General features: G+C 44.8%; 1 protein-coding gene across 12 annotated transcripts in view; it reads right to left on the bottom strand.

Annotated features, from left to right (window-relative positions):
* The window catches only part of GRIP1 (glutamate receptor interacting protein 1), a 799,607-nt gene that overhangs the window by 224,840 nt on the left and 555,083 nt on the right, over positions 1-19,684 (bottom strand). For all 12 annotated transcript variants that reach the window (XM_068276727.1, XM_068276725.1, XM_068276726.1 and 9 more), the window contains exons 3-4: positions 18,794-18,929; positions 10,262-10,407 (exon numbers count right to left, since the gene is read on the bottom strand). In XM_068276727.1, the coding sequence (XP_068132828.1) occupies positions 10,262-10,407; positions 18,794-18,929 (282 nt within the window). The remainder of the gene's footprint in view (positions 1-10,261; positions 10,408-18,793; positions 18,930-19,684) is intronic.

Raw genomic sequence — 19,684 nt, 5'->3', positions numbered from 1 at the left:
AGCCTAAAGGTGCTCATTGGACTTTGGACCCCTTAGCGCAGTTAGGCTGCAAAAAAGTGCCACACATGTGGTATTGCCGTACTCTGGAGAAGTAGTATAATGTCTTTTGGGGTGTATTTTTACACATACCCATGCTGGGTGGGAGAAATATCTCTGTAAATGACAATTTGTTAATTTTTTTTACACACAATTGTCCATTTACAGAGATCTTTCTCCCACTCAGCATGGGTATGTGTAAAAATACACCCCAAAACACATTATACTACTTCTCCTGAGTACGGCGATACCACATGTGTGGCACTTTTTTGCACCCTAACTGCGCTAAAGGGCCCAAAGTCCAATGAGTACCTTTAGGATTTCACAGGTCATTTTGAGAAATTTCGTTTCAAGACTACTCCTCACGGTTTAGGGCCCCTAAAATGCCAGGGCAGTATAGGAACCCCACAAATGACCCCATTTTAGAAAGAAGACACCCCAAGGTATTCCGTTAGGAGTATGGTGAGTTATAGAAGATTTTATTTTTTGTCACAAGTTAGCGGAAAATGACACTTTGTGAAAAAAAACTATTAAAATCAATTTCCGCTAACTTGTGACAAAAAATAAAATCTTCTATGAACTCGCTATACTCCTAACGGAATACCTTGAGGTGTCTTCTTTCTAAAATGGGGTCATTTGTGGGGTTCCTATACTGCCCTGGCATTTTAGGGGCCCTAAACCGTGAGGAGTAGTCTTAAAAACGAAATTTCTCAAAATGACCTGTGAAATCCTAAAGGTACTCATTGGACTTTGGGCCCTTTAGCGCAGTTAGGGTGCAAAAAAGTGCCACACATGTGGTATCGCCGTACTCGGGAGAAGTAGTACAATGTGTTTTGGGGTGTATTTTTACACATACCCATGCTGGGTGGGAGAAATAACTCTGTAAATGGACAATTGTGTGTAAAAAAATCAAAAGATTGTCATTTACAGAGGTATTTCTCCCACCCAGCATGGGTATGTGTAAAAATACACCCCAAAACACATTGTACTACTTCTCCCGAGTACGGCAATACCACATGTGTGGCACTTTTTTGCACCCTAACTGCGCTAAAAGGCCCAAAGTCCAATGAGTACCTTTAGGATTTCACAGGTCATTTTTGTTTCAAGACTACTCCTCACGGTTTAGGGCCCCTAAAATGCCAGGGCAGTATAGGAACCCCACTAATGACCCCATTTTAGAAAGAAGACACCCCAAGGTATTCCGTTAGGAGTATGGTGAGTTCATAGAAGTTTTTATTTTTTTGTCACAAGTTAGCGGAAATTGATTTTAATTGTTTTTTTCACAAAGTGTCATTTTCCGCTAACTTGTGACAAAAAATAAAATCTTCTATGAACTCACCATACTCCTAACGGAATACCTTTGGGTGTCTTCTTTCTAGAATGGGGTCATTTGTGGGGTTCCTATACTGCCCTGGCATTTTAGGAGCCCTAAACCGTGAGGAGTAGTCTTGAAACCAAATGTCGCGAAATGACCTGTGAAATCCTAAAGGTACTCATTGGACTTTGGGCCCCTTAGCGTACTTAGGGTGTAAAAAAGTGCCACACATGTGGTACCGCCGTACTCAGGAGAAGTAGTATAATGTGTTTTGGGGTGTATTTTTACACATACCCATGCTAAGTGGGAGAAATATCTCTGTAAATGACAATTGTTTGATTTTTTTTTACACACAATTGTCCATTTACATAGAAATTTCTCCCACCCAGCATGGGTATGTGTAAAAATACACCCCAAAACACATTATACTACTTTTCCTGAGTACGGCGGTACCACGTGTGACACTTTTTTGCAGCCTAGGTGCGCTAAGGGGCCCAACGTCCTATTCACAGGTCATTTTGAGGCATTTGTTTTCTAGACTACTCCTCGCGGTTTAGGGCCCCTAAAATGCCAGGGCAGTATAGGAACCCCACAAGTGACCCCATTTTAGAAAGAAGACACCCCAAGGTATTCCGTTAGGTGTATGGTGAGTTCATAGAAGATTTTATTTTTTGTCACAAGTTAGTGAAAAATGACACTTTGTGAAAAAAACCCAATAAAAATCAATTTCCGCTAACTTTTGACAAACAATAAAATCTATGAACTCGTCATACACCTAACAGAATACCTTGGGGTGTCTTGTTTTCTAAAATGGGGTCACTTGTGGGGTTCCTATACCGCCCTGGCATTTTACGGGCCCAAAACCGTGAGTAGTCTGGAAACCAAATGTCTCAAAATGACTGTTCAGGGGTATAAGCATCTGAAAATTTTGATGACAGGTGGTCTATGAGGGGGCGAATTTTGTGGAACCGGTCATAAGCAGGGTGGCCTTTTAGATGACAGGTTGTATTGGGCCTGATCTGATGGATAGGAGTGCTAGGGGGGTGACAGGAGGTGATTGATGGGTGTCTCAGGGGGTGGTTAGAGGGGAAAATAGATGCAATCAATGCACTGGGGAGGTGATCGGAAGGGGGTCTGAGGGGGATCTGAGGGTTTGGCCGAGTGATCAGGAGCCCACACGGGGCAAATTAGGGCCTGATCTGATGGGTAGGTGTGCTAGGGGGTGACAGGAGGTGATTGATGGGTGTCTCAAGGTGTGATTAGAGGGGGGAATAGATGCAAGCAATGCACTGGCGAGGTGATCAGGGCTGGGGTCTGAGGGCATTATGAGGGTGTGGGCGGGTGATTGAGTGCCCTAGGGGCAGATAGGGGTCTAATCTGATAGGTAGCAGTGACAGGGGGTGATTGATGGGTAATTAGTGGGTGTTTAGGGTAGAGAACAGATGTAAACACTGCACTTGGGAGGTGATCGGACGTCGGATCTGCGGGCGATCTATTGGTGTGGGTGGGTGATCAGATTGCCCGCAAGGGGCAGGTTAGGGGCTGATTGATGGGTGGCAGTGACAGCGGGTGATTGATGGGTGGCAGTGACAGGGGGTGATTGATGGGTGGCAGTGACAGGGGGTGATTGATGGGTGATTGATAGGTGATTGACAGGTAATCAGTGGGTTATTACAGGGGAGAACAGATGTAAATATTGCACTGGCGAATTAAAAAGGGGGGGTCTGAGGGCAATCTGAGCGTGTAGGCGGGTGATTGGGTGCCCGCAAAGGGGCAGATTAGGGTCTGATCTGATGGGTAACAGTGACAGGTGGTGATAGGGGGTGATTGATGGGTGATTGATGGGTAATTAGTGGGTGTTTAGAGGAGAGAATAGATGTAAACGCTGCGCTTGGGTGGTGATCTGATGTCGGATCTGCGGGCGATCTATTGGTGTGGGTGGGTGATCAGATTGCCCGCAAGGGGCAGGTTAGGGGCTGATTGTTGGGTGGCAGTGACAGGGGGTGATTGATGGGTGATAGGTAATTGGCAGGTGATTGACAGGTGATTAGTGGGTTATTACAGGGAAGGACAGATGTAATTAATGCACTGGCGAATTGATAAGGGGGGGGTCTGAGGGCAATCTGAGCGTGTGGGCGGGTGATTGGGTGCCCGCAAGGGGCAGATTAGGGTCTGATCTGATAGGTAACAGTGACAGGTGGTGATAGGGGGTGATTGATGGGTGATTGATGGGTAATTAGTGGGTGTTTAGAGGAGAGAATAGATGTAAACAATGGATTTGGGAGGTGATCTGACGTCGGATCTGCGGGCGATCTATTGGTGTGGGGGGGGTGATCAGATTGCCCGCAAGGGGCAGGTTAGGGGCTGATTGATGGGTGGCAGTGACAGGGGGTGATTGACAGGTGATTGACAGGTGATTGACAAGTGATCAGGGGGGATAGATGCATACAGTACATGGGGGGGGGGGTCTGGGGAGAATCTGAGGGGTGGGGGGTGATCAGGAGGGAGCAGGGGGCAGGGGGGGGATAAAAAAAAATTGCGTTGACAGATAAGTGACAGGGAGTGATTGATGGGTGATTAGGTGGGTGATTGGGTGCAAACAGGGGTCTGGGGGGTGGGCAGGGGGGGTCTGATGGGTGCTGTGGGCGATCTGGGGCAGGGGGGGGGGAAAAATCAGTGTGCTTGGTGCAGACTAGGGTGGCTGCAGCCTGCCCTGGTGGTCCCTCGGACACTGGGACCACCAGGGCAGGAGGCAGCCTGTATAATACACTTTGTAAACATTACAAAGTGTATTATACACTTTGTATGCGGCGATCGTCGGGTTAACATCCCGCCGGCGCTTCCGTATGGCCGGCGGGATGTTGCGGCGGGTGAGCGGCGCCAGGCGGAGGATCGCGTCACGGATGACGCGATCGCTCCGCCCATGCCCCTACAAGGACCGCCGCCATTTGTCTATACGGCGGTCCTTGCGGGGTGCACTTCCCGGCCGCCTCTGTGCGTTAGGCGGTCGGGAAGTGGTTAAATGTACGCATTTGCAGAGATAATGTGAGATGAGAGATATCCAGCTGGTACTTAAAGAGACTCTGTAACATCAAAAACGTCCCCTGGGGGGTACTCACCTCGGGTGGGGGAAGCCTCAGGATCCTAATGAGGCTTCCCACGCCGTCCTCTGTCCCACGGAGGTCTCGCTGCAGCCCTCCAAACAGCCGGCGACAGGCCCGACTGTTCAATTCAATATATACCTTTGCAGGCTCCAGCGGGGGCGCTGTGGCTGCTTTCGCTCCGAAGGAGGCGGAAATACCCGATCTCAGTCGGGTCCGCTCTACTGCACAGGCGCCGGAGACTTGCGCCTGTGCAGTAGAGCGGACCCGACGGCGATCGGGTATTTCCGCCTCCTTCGGAGCCGACAGCCACCAGAGCGCCTGCGCAGGAGCCAGGAAGGTAAATATTACGTCACCGCTGTACGGAGGGCTACAGCGAGACCCCCGAGGGACGGCAGACGGCGTGGGAAGCCTCATTAGGATCCTGAGGCTTCCCCCATCCGAGGTGAGTACCCCCCAGGGGACGTTTTGTCGTTACAGATTCTCTTTAAGGAATTTCAAATGTTAATCCTTTTCTACCTGGGCTGTGGAGTCAATACAAAAACCATCTGACTCCCCTCCCTCTCCTCAATTTATGAAACCATCAACTCCGATTCCAGGTACTCAAAATTGCTCTGACTCATCAACTCTAACTCCTTAATCTAATACTTACCAGGGCTGTGGAGTTGGTACAAAAATCATCCGACTCAGACTCCTCAGATTAGGAAACCATCGACTCCAGGTAATCAAAAGTGGTCCAGCTCAGACTCCTCGACTCCAACTCCACAGCCCTGCTTTCTACTCCGTTATCTTTCAAATTACACAAGTGTACAACCCTTCACTTCACAACTGTAAGTTATTGATCAAATATTGAATACGGTTAATGGCACAACATCACTTTGAACCTAACAAATGGGTTAAAAGGAAATCAAATCTGAAAAATACTTATTATATTCATCATAACAACAAAAATAAATAGATGTACAGAGTGTCACGTGTACTGAAGATTCAAAACCCTGAATTTAGTTTCCATTTTTAGCAGTAAGAATAGTATAAATCATACTTTTACGCCCTGTAGCCAATCATGCTGCCGGATTGTTGAGTCTACATTACAGCAAAGGTTTCTACCAAAGAAAAATACTTGGCTTTGGCAATATCTTGTTCAGCAGTTGGAGAATTAAGCCATGTATTAATTATATTTTAACATGCCCTTCACATACACATTTTAACCAGCAATACCAAGCATTTTATTATTTTCATTAAAAAGGTTGTGCACTTAAAAATACAGTAGATGTGTAATTTATTTCTATTAATTTCATTGGCATGTATGTGTAGTTAAACCTGATATAAATACAGCATTCCTCACTGCATTAGACAGTTTGTACTCAGCATAATTACCTCTACTGCAGCACAAATATGAAGCGTCTTATCATGGCTGGCACTGTAGGCAAACTGCATTTTAAAGCATGCTTGATTATCACAGAGCACCTCCGAGTCAGGAGCGGTAAACATCCATGCCGATTACACCCCAAAGCTAAATCTATTTTAGATTGTGTCTGGGGAATATAGCTACAGTGGAAGCATGAACAATGATGTTTCTACATGTCAAACTGAACACATAATGTGTTTGCCAGCACAAATCTAGTATAGTTTAGCTGTTCTTTAACTATAGACTTATTCTTCATTTTCCATTTACCTTATATACTTATATCACATTTTGGATCATATTCAACTCAATGGGCTACTTCATGGGCATATAGAGCATGAGGGAAGAGGGTTAGTTCAGCTATCTTTCCTCTTTTCAGTCACTGGACTCCTCTAGGATCATGGGAGTCCTCTAGCATCATGGGAGACAGCTACACAGCTTTTCTGCCTCTTATCGCCTATTGGCCCCCCATTGTCAAGTAGGATGGTGCGATTAGCAATAAGGGGATGAAGTACACTTAAAAATAGACCTTATAAACTCTGCTGAGATCATACAGTAGTGACAAAGGTACTAAAATAGATTGTGTTCTTTCAATCTCAGACATATTCTGACTTACTCAGTAAAGGTTGGAAACTGTGGCAGAAACATCTACCATATGCCTGTAAGGCTCATCCTTGATCGTCTGGGATTGGGACCCGTTCACTCTGGTGACACCACTGAGCCGAGGCTGTACAGGCGTGTATTTATTCTATAGGCATTCGACGTGTATTTTTGTAAATTGGGGTTACGGAGGGCCCGATGGAGAGGTGAGGATGTGATGTCACGCACAGGCATGACGAGTGGCGACATCAATGGCCGGGCAGCGGTCAGAGGCTGCTATACACACACCAGATTATCAGCAGTCAGTTGTTACTAGCCACCTCAGCTGACTTAATTTTAGCGTGTGTGCTTGGCCTTAAGAGGGGGAATAAAAATTTCGCAACACGTTAAGATTTTTTTTCCCTAGTTTGCCATCTTGGATGAGCAGGACTGAAGAAGGAGCTCTTTGAGATAATTCATGCAGGGAACGTAAGAGAAGAAGGGGTAATGTCTTATTCCTCAGACTCGCACCTCCTACAAAGCAGTCATGGCTGTGCCCCTTGAATGGAATGGCTATATGCTGTAACATATTTGCAAATTATGAAATATAACCAGGATTTCCTACAGTACATGACTAACCTGCTGCAGTTCCACACTGCCCTTGCTCATGCGAAGCAGGAACCCTTTACCAAGCTCATCGGAGCACAAGCTTCAACCCCCCCGTGTCTTTTTGCCCCCCCCCCCCCCCAATCTACCTTTTCCTCCCTCTCTGCCACAGATTTAGCCACCCACTTCACCAACAATATTGTCTCTTTCCGTCAGGAAATATCCAATCTTCACCTCCCACCCCCTCCCAACCAGCTCCTCCACCACCCTTTCCTCCCCTCACCTCCTTCACTCCTACTACCACTGAGGAAGTCAACCACCTACTGCAGACTTCCCATACCCCTACGTCCCCCCTTGACCCTATCCCTTCTGATTTACTCCAGCCTCACTTCACAGAATTGGCCCCAGTCCTCACTACCCTGTTTAACCTCTCCCCATCCACCTTCCCCTCAGACTTCAAGCAGGCCACTGTACTAGAAACCCTCCCTCAACCCCTTGCTACCCTCCAACTACCGCCCTATCTCTCCCCTCCCCTTTGCCTCAAAACTCCTTGAGCATCTGGTTCACAAATGCCTGACCCAGTACCTCAATGCCAACTCACTGCTAGACCCACTGCATTCTGGATTTCGGCCTGCCCACTCAACCGAAACTGCTTTCATCAAAGTGGTCAATGACCTTGCCTTAGCTAAAGCTGAAGGTAAATACTCCATTCTCCTCCTCCTTGACCTTTCATCAGCTTTTGACACAGTAGATCATCCCCTACTCCTCCAATCCCTCCAGTCCATGGGCATTAACGATCTCGCCCTAACCTGGCTTTCATCCTACCTCTCCAACTGCTTCTACATGACCTCCTTCAATGAGTCCTCGTCCACCCCCAACCACCTCTCGGTGGGAGTCCCCCAAGGCTTGGTCCTTGGCCCCCTACTGTTCTCCCTGTACACATCCTCCATTGGCAAGGTTATCTCCTCCATGGGTTTTAACTATCATCTGTATGCAGATGACACCCAGATCTACCTCCACACCCCTGACAAATCCAACCCTACCATGGACAAGGTCTCCTCCTGCCTATCAGCCATCTCCTCCTCGATGTCCTCTAGGTTCCTGAAACTAAATCTGGACAAAACGGAATTTATGATCTTCTTACCCCAGCCATCCATGAACCTCCCAGATGTGCATGTCACTGTTAACCACACTACCATTCGCCCTACCTCTCAAGCCCGCTGTCTGGGTGTCACCATGGGCTCCGCACTCTCCTTCACTTCCCACATCCAAAACCTCACAAAGTCCTGCAACTTCCACCTTCATAACATCTGTAAGATTCACCCTTTCCTGACCTCTGCCACCACCAAACTCCTCATCCATGCCCTCATAATTTTCTACCTTGACTACTGCAATGCCCTTCTGTCTGGTCTCCCTATGACCCGAATAGCCCCACTGCAGTCCATCATGAATTCGGCAGCCAGAATTATCTACTCCTCCCATCACTCCACCACCGCGGCTCCCCTCTGTGTATCCCTCCACTGGCTTCCTACCCAGTCCAGAATCAGATTCAAGATACTGCGACCTACAAATCTGTCCACAAAACCTGTCCAACCTACATTTCCAATCTTACTTAGAGGTACACACCTAGCCGCTCACTCTGCTCTTCCAATGAACTTCGCCTGAGCGCCCCCCCCCCCCCCCCCCCCCCAGCATCACCCAGTCCCAAGCACGTCTCCAGGACTTCTCAAGAGCTGCTCCAACACTATGGAACTCCCTACCTCCACCCATTAGGGTAGCCCTCTCCAACATCTTTAAGAAGGCCCTCAAAACTCACCTTTTCACTCTGGCCTACTACCCCTCACAAGTGCTCTAAACCCACAGCTGAACTCTCTCCCTTACCTCTCGTGTCCCTACCTCTCCCTCTAGATTGTAAGCCTTTGGGCAGGGTCATCCTCCATTTGTGTCCTACCTGATCATGCCATTACTGTGAACTCATGCTATGCATTTGAGTGAACCTAACTTGCCTAATCTCCATGCTCCTATCCAGTGACTGACTAAGCATTACCTTGTACTCATATTGTGCTGCGTGATCTGGCTTTCTTGTATTCCTGTATTGTCATTATTGCTGTATGTCACCCCTAAATATTGCCTGTAACTTAAACGTATGTCCAGCGCTGCGTAATATGTTGGCGCTTTACAAATACAATAAATAAATAAACATAAACAGAGCTGACAACTGTGGAAAGATCTATTCTCTCTGTTTTTAATTTGTTTTAGAACTTAAGGAAATCTTTAGTTTAACTTTGAAAAATGATTTTAACTTACCTGGGGCTTCTTGCAGCCCCCTGGAGTCTTCCTGTGCCCACAATGCCAGTCCAAGTTTTTCCGGCTAGCAGCAGTGACCCCCTCTAAGCTGGCCGGCCACACGTCTCCTCATCAAGCTCCCACGGGCCGGGAGCATTCTGCGCATGTGGAGTACGTGAAACTGGCTAATGTGCAGAGCGTCCTGACTAAGGGAGAGCGACCAGGCAAGCTTTGTGGGGGTTGCCGCTGCTGGCCGAAGGGACTTGGACTGGCATCGTGGACAAAGGATGACTTCGGGGGATGCAAGAAGCCCCAGGTAAGTTAAAATAATTTATTTTTTTGACGCAAGTGTCACTTTAAGTTCAGTTTTAACAGTAGTGGCCATAAAGAGGAACAAAACTCAAAATTGTGTGGATGGTAAACGCAGGCATGGAGACATCAAATATATTATTCACACTGAGGGTCTAGATTAGATAGCAAATGAGCGGATATCAAGTTATCCTCAGTGAAAATCAAGGTATGATGGGCTTTAATAGTGTAATCTAGAGAGCATTCTATCTACACAAAACAAATGAAATAACATTTAACAGCTAGGGAAAACATCCAGGCCATTCATATTCAGAACATTAATTAGTAGAAAATTGTTATCAATTGCACTGTAAATATGACTTGTTAAACCGCTAATAAGGTGACTGCTATTCTCTGCCTTATTTATGAAAATGCCCAGATTAACAGAACAATAAGGTCCAAAAACAACCAAATCGAAAGCTCTGCTAATTACTTTCCAAGCTATCTAAACAATTAAAGATAAATTAATCACCAAGGGTAGATTGAGAGATTAGAAAGCAGAGAAACATTTTCAGAAATATAATGCATTGCAGCTTAAGTACCATTCTCTACATTATCCACAGCAAGGAGATGCTTGCAACTTACAGACTGGAGGCAGCTCATACTCCACTTCAAGGACCACTCGCTCTCCTACGTTCTTCAGCAGGCTGATAATCTCATCATGGCGGAACTTGGTAAGGTTGATGCCATTTACACATTTAATATAGTCCCCCACATTCAGCTGGTCACTCCTGTAAAAAAACAATACTGGCCTATTAGATGATTAAAAAAACATCTTATTAAAGTGGTCTAACACCCAGCATTTCAACTTTGCTTTAAAAGATTGCTTACAGCTTATAAACTATTATGCCAGATTTTTTTTTTAGCAGAAATTCACTGAATGGATTAAACATGACATTTTAGTGCTGCATTTAGCTGGAAATGCTCCTCGTGCTTGCTTGTTTAGTTACAAATGTATCTATCTACAATGTAACAAACAAACACTGCTCTGAGAGAACAAAGAGGGCTTCCCCGGCAGGCTTTTCAAAGGTCTATTTGTATTACAAATAAAGATACATTTTGTAACTACAGATAAGAACGGATGCGGATTCCTAGTTAAATCCAACACTAAAATGTCATGTTTAACCCATTCAGTGAATTTCTGCTTAAAAAAAAATCTGGCATAATAGTTTGTAAGCTGTAAGCAATCTTTTAAAGCAAAGTTGTAATGCTGGGTGTTAAACCGCTTTAAGCTATAAGCAGATGGCATTACTAAAGAAAACTAAAAGTATCACAATGGTGTTTACAATTTTGGAAACAGAAAGTAAAACTCAGCTTCAATTATACAAACAGTCTGGCATAAAGGTTGTATGCCCACATATACAGGTCATGCCAAAATATAATCCAGCTCCTTTGTAATATCCAGGCAGGTAAATATGAAGCACAGAACTACATCATGGAGCTTACAGGGCCATTTCTAAAGGATAGAACAAAAAAATAATTCTGCACCCCCACATCTCTCCTATCAGCACAACCTCCCCCTCCTTATCACAGCATAATTATCTGCATTAGAACAAGTATAATCAAATAGGTGCCACCACTCATCTGGTATATTGTGAAAAAATATCTTTATTGGTACAAAAGTGCTTGAGTAAATGAAGCTAAAACCACTTAAAAATAGAGCACTCCCACACCACCAATCACACTGCGCCTCACATTCCCTCCTCACCACTCATACCAGGTACCGGTACCAGTAGTCTCTTTGCAACTCTTGTGCAAAGTGTAAGTGGGTAGAATGAATAAACCGCAGTGTTCTTCACATCCAGTTGAAGCTCGTGAGGCGGGCGCAACGTGTAGGTGGGCGGGGCCTGACACCAGTGTGGAGCGCTCTGGCGTCCTGGCAAACCGAGAGGTACCGTGCAAAGCATGCACACTGGGGGACCACCTAGGACTCTGGAAAACAATCCCTGGACCTGGAATAGTAGGATGGGACAAGGGAGTTCGGTGTGACATACCAGCGGAAAGATACTTCACTAAAGAGGGCGGTAAGAATCTGATTAGGTAAGTCCTGCTGTGTCAGGTGAAGATTGCCATTGGTTTCTGCTGTCTAAAGCTTTGTTTGATGAACTGTACCCTTGATTACGATATAGCCTAATAGGACATACCAAGAACACTGCAGTTTGTTCATTCTACCCACTTACACCCACAAGAGTTGCAAAGAGACTCCTGGTACCGATACCTGGTATGAGTGGTGAGGAGGGAATGTGAGGCGCAGTGTGATTGGTGGTGTGGGAGCGCTCCATTTTTAAGTGGTTTTAGCTTCATTTACTCCAGCACTTTTGTACTAATAAAGATATTTTTCACAGTATACCAGATGAGTGGTGGCACCTATTTGATTATACTTGGTATCCTACACAAGTGACGCCACTCCTGCTATCAGCAGTTTTCTGGTCACACGACGTGGTTGAGGTTGTGCAAAACTTAAATTGACTATCTGCATTAGAACCAGCAGAATACAGTTTGTAAGCAAGCTAGCAGCTACAAATACTGTTTGGCATATGGCCTTGATTCAATAAAAACCATATGCACAGATACTGTGCATAAAACTGTACTAGGTTATTGCACAAAGTACTGCACATGATGCAGGTGACTGGAAGAGAATAGAGAGAGAGAGTGAGAACAGACATTTCAGGTGTATAGTAGTAATGTATTTGATTTGTTTTTTCATCCCTTTTAAGTTAGGAAAACATTTATGCTTTAGCTCACGGTTACACTTTTTATGGGTGTAACGATTGGTGTCAGCAACACAGATTTTTCTGATTATTGGTGATCTGCAGTATCACCAATAATACAGATGCTATACCTGATTATGTGGTGATCTGCAGAATCACCAATAATACTAGTATAGCCAGACACAGGACACCCAATGTAGTATAGTGTTTTGTGCAACAGTAATCGGAGAAGTTATCTCCCGAGAAGCGGGAGATACAGACACCACTGCAGCCAAGGATTCCCTGAGAGGCAGGGAATCAGACTGTACTGCAGCCAGTGGACACCTAAGGGCAGGGACCACTGAGTGGAGAGATATGGTGAGGATTGGTCTGCACTAAGAGATTACCTGATGAGTAAGGAATCAGACTGTACTGCAGCCAAAGATTCCCTGAGAGGCAGGGAATCAGACTGTACTGCAGCCAGTGGACCTAGAGAGGTAGAGATCCACTGGCTATGCTGCCTGATGGCCTCCAGAGGGGCTGGTGACCATAGGACTGAGATAGCAGCAAGTAACCACCTGAAGGCAGGTGTCACAGGAGTACAGTAAGGATGCTCACCCAAGGGCTAGGTGACAGCCAGAAAGGTCAGATAAGCCAGGTCGGCAACACACAGACAGACAAAGTACAGAAGTGGAAGACTGATTCGGTATCCAGGTACAGGCAGTGTTGGCAACAGGTAATCAGATGGGCAGAAGTACCGAATCAGAGGACAGGAGAGTAGTCAGGAAAGCCAAAGGTCATAACATGTAACAGATAATGTGTCACAGTCCTAGACTTAGGTGTGAGGTCCTTGGTCTCAACACTTGGGAACTAGTCTAACAAATAGGCAGTGACAATATAGATCTCTCTTAGTCTTGGGTGTGAGGTCCTTGGTCTCAACACCCTGGAACTAGTCTAGCACATAACAGTAGCAATGCAGTAATCTCCTAGTCTTGGGTGTGAGGTACTTGGTCTCAACACCCTGGAACTAGTCTAACACAACAGTAGCAATGCAGTAATCTCCTAGTCTTGGGTGTGAGGACCTTGGTCTCAACACCCTGGAACTAGTCTAGCACATAACAGTAGCAATGCAGTAATCTCCTAGTCTTGGGTGTGAGGTCCTTGGTCTCAACACCCTGGAACTAGTCTAACACAAACAATATCAAGCAGTAGTACTTTAAGCTATCAATGGAATCTGACTCAGTGTGAATTCCCAGCTCCGGCTGGTTCTAACACACTGTGGGATCTGACTCAGGTCTGAGCGCTAACACGTAACTGTTCGCAACAGCAGACAACTTGCAAGTGACAGGCAAGTCCTATATATACTAAAAGCGCTCCACAGTGCTGCCCCAGTCACTCAGCCAATCTAGAGCATAGCTGGAGTCAGCTGATCGGCCTGATCAGCTGACTCCCCTTCTAGCAGCATAATGGTCCTGTCGCCTGGCGCGCGCGTAGCTCTCCATCTGTGTGAACTAGAAGGACCAGGCAAAGCAACATCACGCTGCTGCGCGGCAGCAGCCGCTGGCTGAGACGCGGAGATAGCCGCCATGCCACTTGCCCATGCGGAGGTATCTCCTCTATTCATTACAATGGGCAGGAGAGATTTTCCACAATAAAAGAATATCCTCAGACTGCACTATATTTCTATTTTCTGAAAGAATAGCATTGCACTTGACAATTGTACCGAACTCAGATGGGCTTTAAAACAAACAAAAAAAAAAAAGGACAAGAAAACATAAGACGGGGCAGATTGCAGCTTTACCTTGTTGTGCTCATGTAGAGTAATGACTGCCTGCTTGTTTGTAGGGGTTTTGTAAAGCCTAACAACTTGTTAAACATTGGATTCAAAGATGAAATATGCTGGATCCCTCATGCAGTAGGGTTGTGCATGCTAAACACCATGTGTTTAGGATCATCCGAAGAGCTATTTGGAAAAGAGCGGAGATTGATGAGCAGAAAAGGTGGGATTAATATCTGCTCCTTCATGTGGATCATGGCTGGGATATCTTTCATGGTAGAGTTGGTTTGCAGCTCACAAAGCAAAACTGGATGTTATTGTTACGGGGAGTAAAAATACAGCCCTCCTTTGTGCTGCTATTACAAATAGATATACAATGTTTTTGGTTCTTTATTACACTCTTCTGTTGATTGGATTATAACACATGCAAGTGCAGCAGTAACTACTGTATAAGCAATTTCAGAGAAAGGCACATAACACTTAAAGTAAACCTGAACCAAGTACAATCATTTAAAATAAACACATGATGTTTCTGCAAATGAATATTACATACTTACCTTACCTCCAGTTCCTCTCAGAAGCTCACTATTTTCTCTGAACAGCAATTCCTTCCAGTTCTGACAAGATTGTCTATTAGGAAGCTGAAAGCCTTAGGTCTTTTTTTTCACTATGTCAGTTATAACTGAAAAGACAACTGATGTGCAAAGTAATGTCCATGTTTACTTATGGCTCAAGCAATATTACTGGTTAAAAGAGTGCTGATCCGGAAGCCATTACGGTGTCATTGCCATTTTTAAAATGGAGAACTGAGAATTCCATTGATCACAGTGGACAAACAGGACACAGAAGAGGAAAAAGATTGATGAGTTGACTAAACTGGACGTTAGTATTACGAGTGTATGTTTAGTTTGACTTTTATTTTTCACTTCAGGTTTGCTTTAAGGTATTACCCATACATTACTTATATCTTTCACAGATTAAACGACAGTGTGATTCTAACCTGATCGATTAGTGGCCCACATGCTACAAGCGAGATGCTATGTGATTCTCCCTCACTGATCAATGTGAATGATGTTTTGAAACCAGATATTGATTCCTTGTTAATTAGAATCATGTGAACAGTAGTCGACTCCTTTACAATTGACTAATATGTTCCATCCTATCCGATCAAGTAAATTGGTTTTGACCCAATCAGGTAGAATAGAACATAATCGATTCTCCCCATTCTGATTAAAGTGATCACATTGAATGGTTGATCGTATAGGAAAATGGAGTAATGTAGGGGCACCTTAACTTCTTAGCATGGTCCAATTGCTTGGGAAAGTTTTAAGCAACTTTTTTTTTTTTTACACATGCGGATCAGATAAATTACACATTTTTGTTATACCTTTCTGTCAACAGCATTACTTTTTTCTTTCCTTTTCCCTTTGCAAATGGTGGTCATACATATATCATTCTCAAATGCAATATATTGTTCTTATGATTATATTGTAGTTTACCATCAGCGGTTCTCTCTTGCGTTTAGTGTTTCTTGTGTTTTGACAAGATTGTCAAAGTCTTTTATAGCTCACATGAGTGGGTTAAAGCTATTTTGATTTTCAGTGAACATCTAATCTTTTTCTACTTCAATAAAAGCCATGAATCTTTTACAAACTGTTATTTCTACCGGTCTACAACTCTAAACTTTTTTTCTATGTTTACTAGCTCTAGATTAGTGGAGCGCTTGCCCTGTATAACTGGTAAGGGTACATTTTAGCCTACACAAATATTTGTTATGTACATCTCATCCATTAACTCCTGAATCTAGATAAAAAAAAAAAAGGGTTAGCAGGGAGGTTTTGAAAGGCTGAAACAATGAGCTGCTTTTGGCCATGTCTGAAGGGCTATTCATTCTCAGCAAGTGACTAAAGGTGTGTGCACACGCACTACTATAAAGGGGCCCATACGCCTAACGATTTTCCCGCCGATATACAGCCGTTTCAATCACAGTGATGACAGAACGATGGATTTCCGTCCGAAATCCATCGTTCCCGTCGACTCCCGTCGATCCATCCATGCAGAAGATTTTTTTTCGAGCGCTGGCGGGTCGGGTATGAGTCGATAGCGGCGTTCGAATGCCCGACGACCGACGCAATACAGCGGGTATACATTACCTGTTCCGCCGGCGCGAGCCTCGCTATCACCGCTGCTCCATCTCCGCGCTGGTCTGGTCTTCGGCATGCTTCACTTCTACTGTTTAAACTTCCTGCCGGGCAGGAAGAAGTGAAGCATGCCGGAGACCAGGCGCAGTCCCCCAGTCTCTCCGCATGCAGCAACTTCTACACTAAATGGTAAGCACCTTGCACTTCTGTATCTCATCATAGCACTAGTGTGTTGGTACTAATACTGTATGACTCCCTGGTTGTGTGTTACTATCCAGTTTCACAGGTCATTGTTTTGCATCCACGATTTTTGTATCTATTTACTGTCAGATTATTTGATGTTTGTTGTCCCTATCTTTGCATTTTATATTTATTCACCCTATGCACTAAGACGTGTGTATTTTTTGTATTTTTCTACTGGCATATTGCACATCATATTTTTATATATCAGGATTAAACAGAGTCCTTGTTTTTGCACATTGATTTATACAGCACTAGTCACTTTCAATTTGCTGCTACGTTGAATTCAATTACCTTTGGATTAGGACAGGGGTTTTAATCATGGTTTTTAACTTATTTTTGTGATGTATGGATAAGTCCCGAATAAATATTAATTGATACATTGAGACGGTTTCAAGCATTTTTTATAACCTTATTGGTGTTATTGGGCTCCTTTTCTTGTTTTTTGATCAGCATGCTGGAGACCAGACCAGACCAGCGCGGAGACGGAGCAGCGGTGTCCAGGGGACTCGCGCCGGCGGAGCAGGTAATGTATGCGGGGCGGGGAGTGGCGGCGGCAGCACCACCACCACCACAGATTGTGAACGGTTTCAGGCTGAAATCGGTTCACAATCTGTTTGCAGTAAAGGTGGCCATATGATCCCTCTCTGATCCGATTCGATCAGAGAGGGATCTATCTGTTGGTCGAATCTGATGGCAAATCGACCAGTGTATGGCCACCTTAAGGAAAGACGGGTCCGTCAGACCCTCCCGCTGGGCGGGCGTTCCAGTGATAGTAGAGCGTGTGTACAGTGTTGGCAGACTGATAACACCGTTTCTGAACGATCACCTCAGCTGTGTTATCAGTCTGCCGACAGATGCACCTTTAGATTATCAGTTTGTTGCGTTCGTTGAGTACATATGAACTCTATGTACTTATGTCATGGACCTGTTGGCAGAAAACTCTGGGGAATATATACCAGTGAACGAGACAGTGAACAGTCTGTGAGCCTTTGTGACTAACTAAATGTAATTTTGCCTTTTTAAAACAGAAGGTATTTCCAATAACTCAGCTATAAGTGACCAACTGCAGTTTCCTGTGATACATCACAACGAATATGTAAATCATCTCTTTATGCCCTTTAAAGTAAGGCTGCACATCCAGATTTGCTGGTGTATAGTGAGCCTATAGCTAATACATTTTATACAGCCACACCATTTCAACAAATACAGCCTGTTCCGGACTTGTTGGCCCTCATCAGTGCATGGTATGGATTGATAGGGCTCTATGAGATAGGGCTGGGACCAGTACTGTACTAAGGAATACCCAGACAGTTCACGGTGACCCAGAATCGCCATTTCGATCCATACCATGCACTGGTGAGGACCATTAAGCCTGAAACTTAAAGGACTTACGGGGCGAAAAAAAAAAACGTTAAGTACCTGCATCAAGTTTGAATGCACGGAGGACACCATCCGCGCCCTCCGTGCAGTTCCACCGGGTCCCCGCTGTTCAATTGCCCCCCCCCTCCCCGGGCTGCTCCCGACCCCATAGCCCAGGTCGGGCTCTCCTGCCTTATGTAAAATGGCCGCCGGAGCTGGCCGCGGCTTTGCAGTCCGCATAGAAGCGAGTGCGGCTGCGCAGCTCTAGGGCCTCCCCCCCCCCACTCTACAGGCTGTCTCCTGTGCGTGCTCGGGGGGAGGTCCTAGAGCTGCGCAGCCGCACTCAGGTCTATGCAGACTGCGAAGCCGTGGCCAGCTCAGGTGGCGCCCCGGGGGGGGGGGGTAATTGAACAGCGGGGACCCGGCGGAACTGCACGGAGGGCGTGGATGACGTTCTCCATGCATTCAAATTCAAATTTGATGCAGGTACTTAACTTTTTTTTTTTTATTTCGCCTCGTAAGTCCTTTAAGAACAGATTCATGTTAAGAATGAACCTCCAGTCCCTATTTAATTAATTAATCGGGAACTACCTGTACTTTGGAACAAAAACTGACGTAGGTACATTTATAATAATAATTGCATAAAAACAGTACAACTAGTCTCAACTCCAATAAAAAATGTATTTATAAGATCTCATGGCAAAGTAAGCAGTATTTCTAACGCACAACATACATTTTAACTAAAAATGTGTCCTAGAATAATGGAGGAAATTGGAATATATACAGACAATGCTCATGTTTCAAAGAGCAGCCTCCAGCATATGTATGTGAGAACGATAAACACTTTGCATAGATGTGTTTGTGATGTGTTTGTGCTGGCGGTGACATGCCATGTATATGAGCTTACCTGGCGGCAATCCCTCCTTGTCGTAGGTTTGAAACTCTTGGCTTGCCATCTTTGTCTATTCCACCCGACACTGTAAGCCCAAGTGTGGTGCCCTCTTTCTTCATTAATTCAACTATCGTAGAGCCCTTGAACTCTTCTGTAAAAAGGAGAATTATAGATATGATCAAGTCGGAAATTCTGAAATGCCCCTGCACGACATTAGCATTTATTGAATAATAAATAAAATGGATGTGTTTTGCTATTAGCAGACAGCAGGAAAAGCACACAGTACTATTTTTCTGAACCTTACATTCTGAGCTCCGCGGAAGACATGTCAGGATTCAAACAAGGGGAAGCCATTCTGGAAAAAGCATTACAGTAAATAACAGAGCAGAGTTTTCTTCACTCATACACACTAATAAGCAACCAACGCATAACGCCTGCGAGTGGGTGAAAGCATGAAGGGTGAACAGTCACTTTTATGATTACAATTTACTGAAAGCCTTAATTATGTTGTCTGGTTGTTCTTTCTCTAAGTGGAGAATGCTTTATTCATCTTTTCTATAGTCACACTTCTTTCTACAGCTTGTTTATTCTAAAGACAAGAGGTCTTTGAGGCCAATAAACCTTTGTAGATACATATTCTGATTATATTACACTGTAGTTGGATTAAAACCTAGAGTATTACTTAGCCATAACACAAAGAGAAGCTGATGATCCACAGCAGAGGAGCAGTCCGCAGGCAGTAACCTTGGAGTTCAGATCCAATTATCTGCCAGTAAACTACAAAATTGCAGCTTTCACCATTAACTCAAGAGCCGTGACTCCCTTTAGTGGCTTGTTATTTTATCCAAAATTAGACATATAATATCAAATATCAAGTAATAAAACTGCTTGATGGATTATAGGCGC

The sequence above is a fragment of the Hyperolius riggenbachi genome, chromosome 3 (assembly GCF_040937935.1).
Source record: "Hyperolius riggenbachi isolate aHypRig1 chromosome 3, aHypRig1.pri, whole genome shotgun sequence".
Classification (NCBI taxonomy): Eukaryota; Metazoa; Chordata; class Amphibia; order Anura; family Hyperoliidae; genus Hyperolius; species Hyperolius riggenbachi.
Note: the sequence above shows the minus strand (reverse complement) of the source record. Positions and strands in the feature narration are given on the sequence as shown.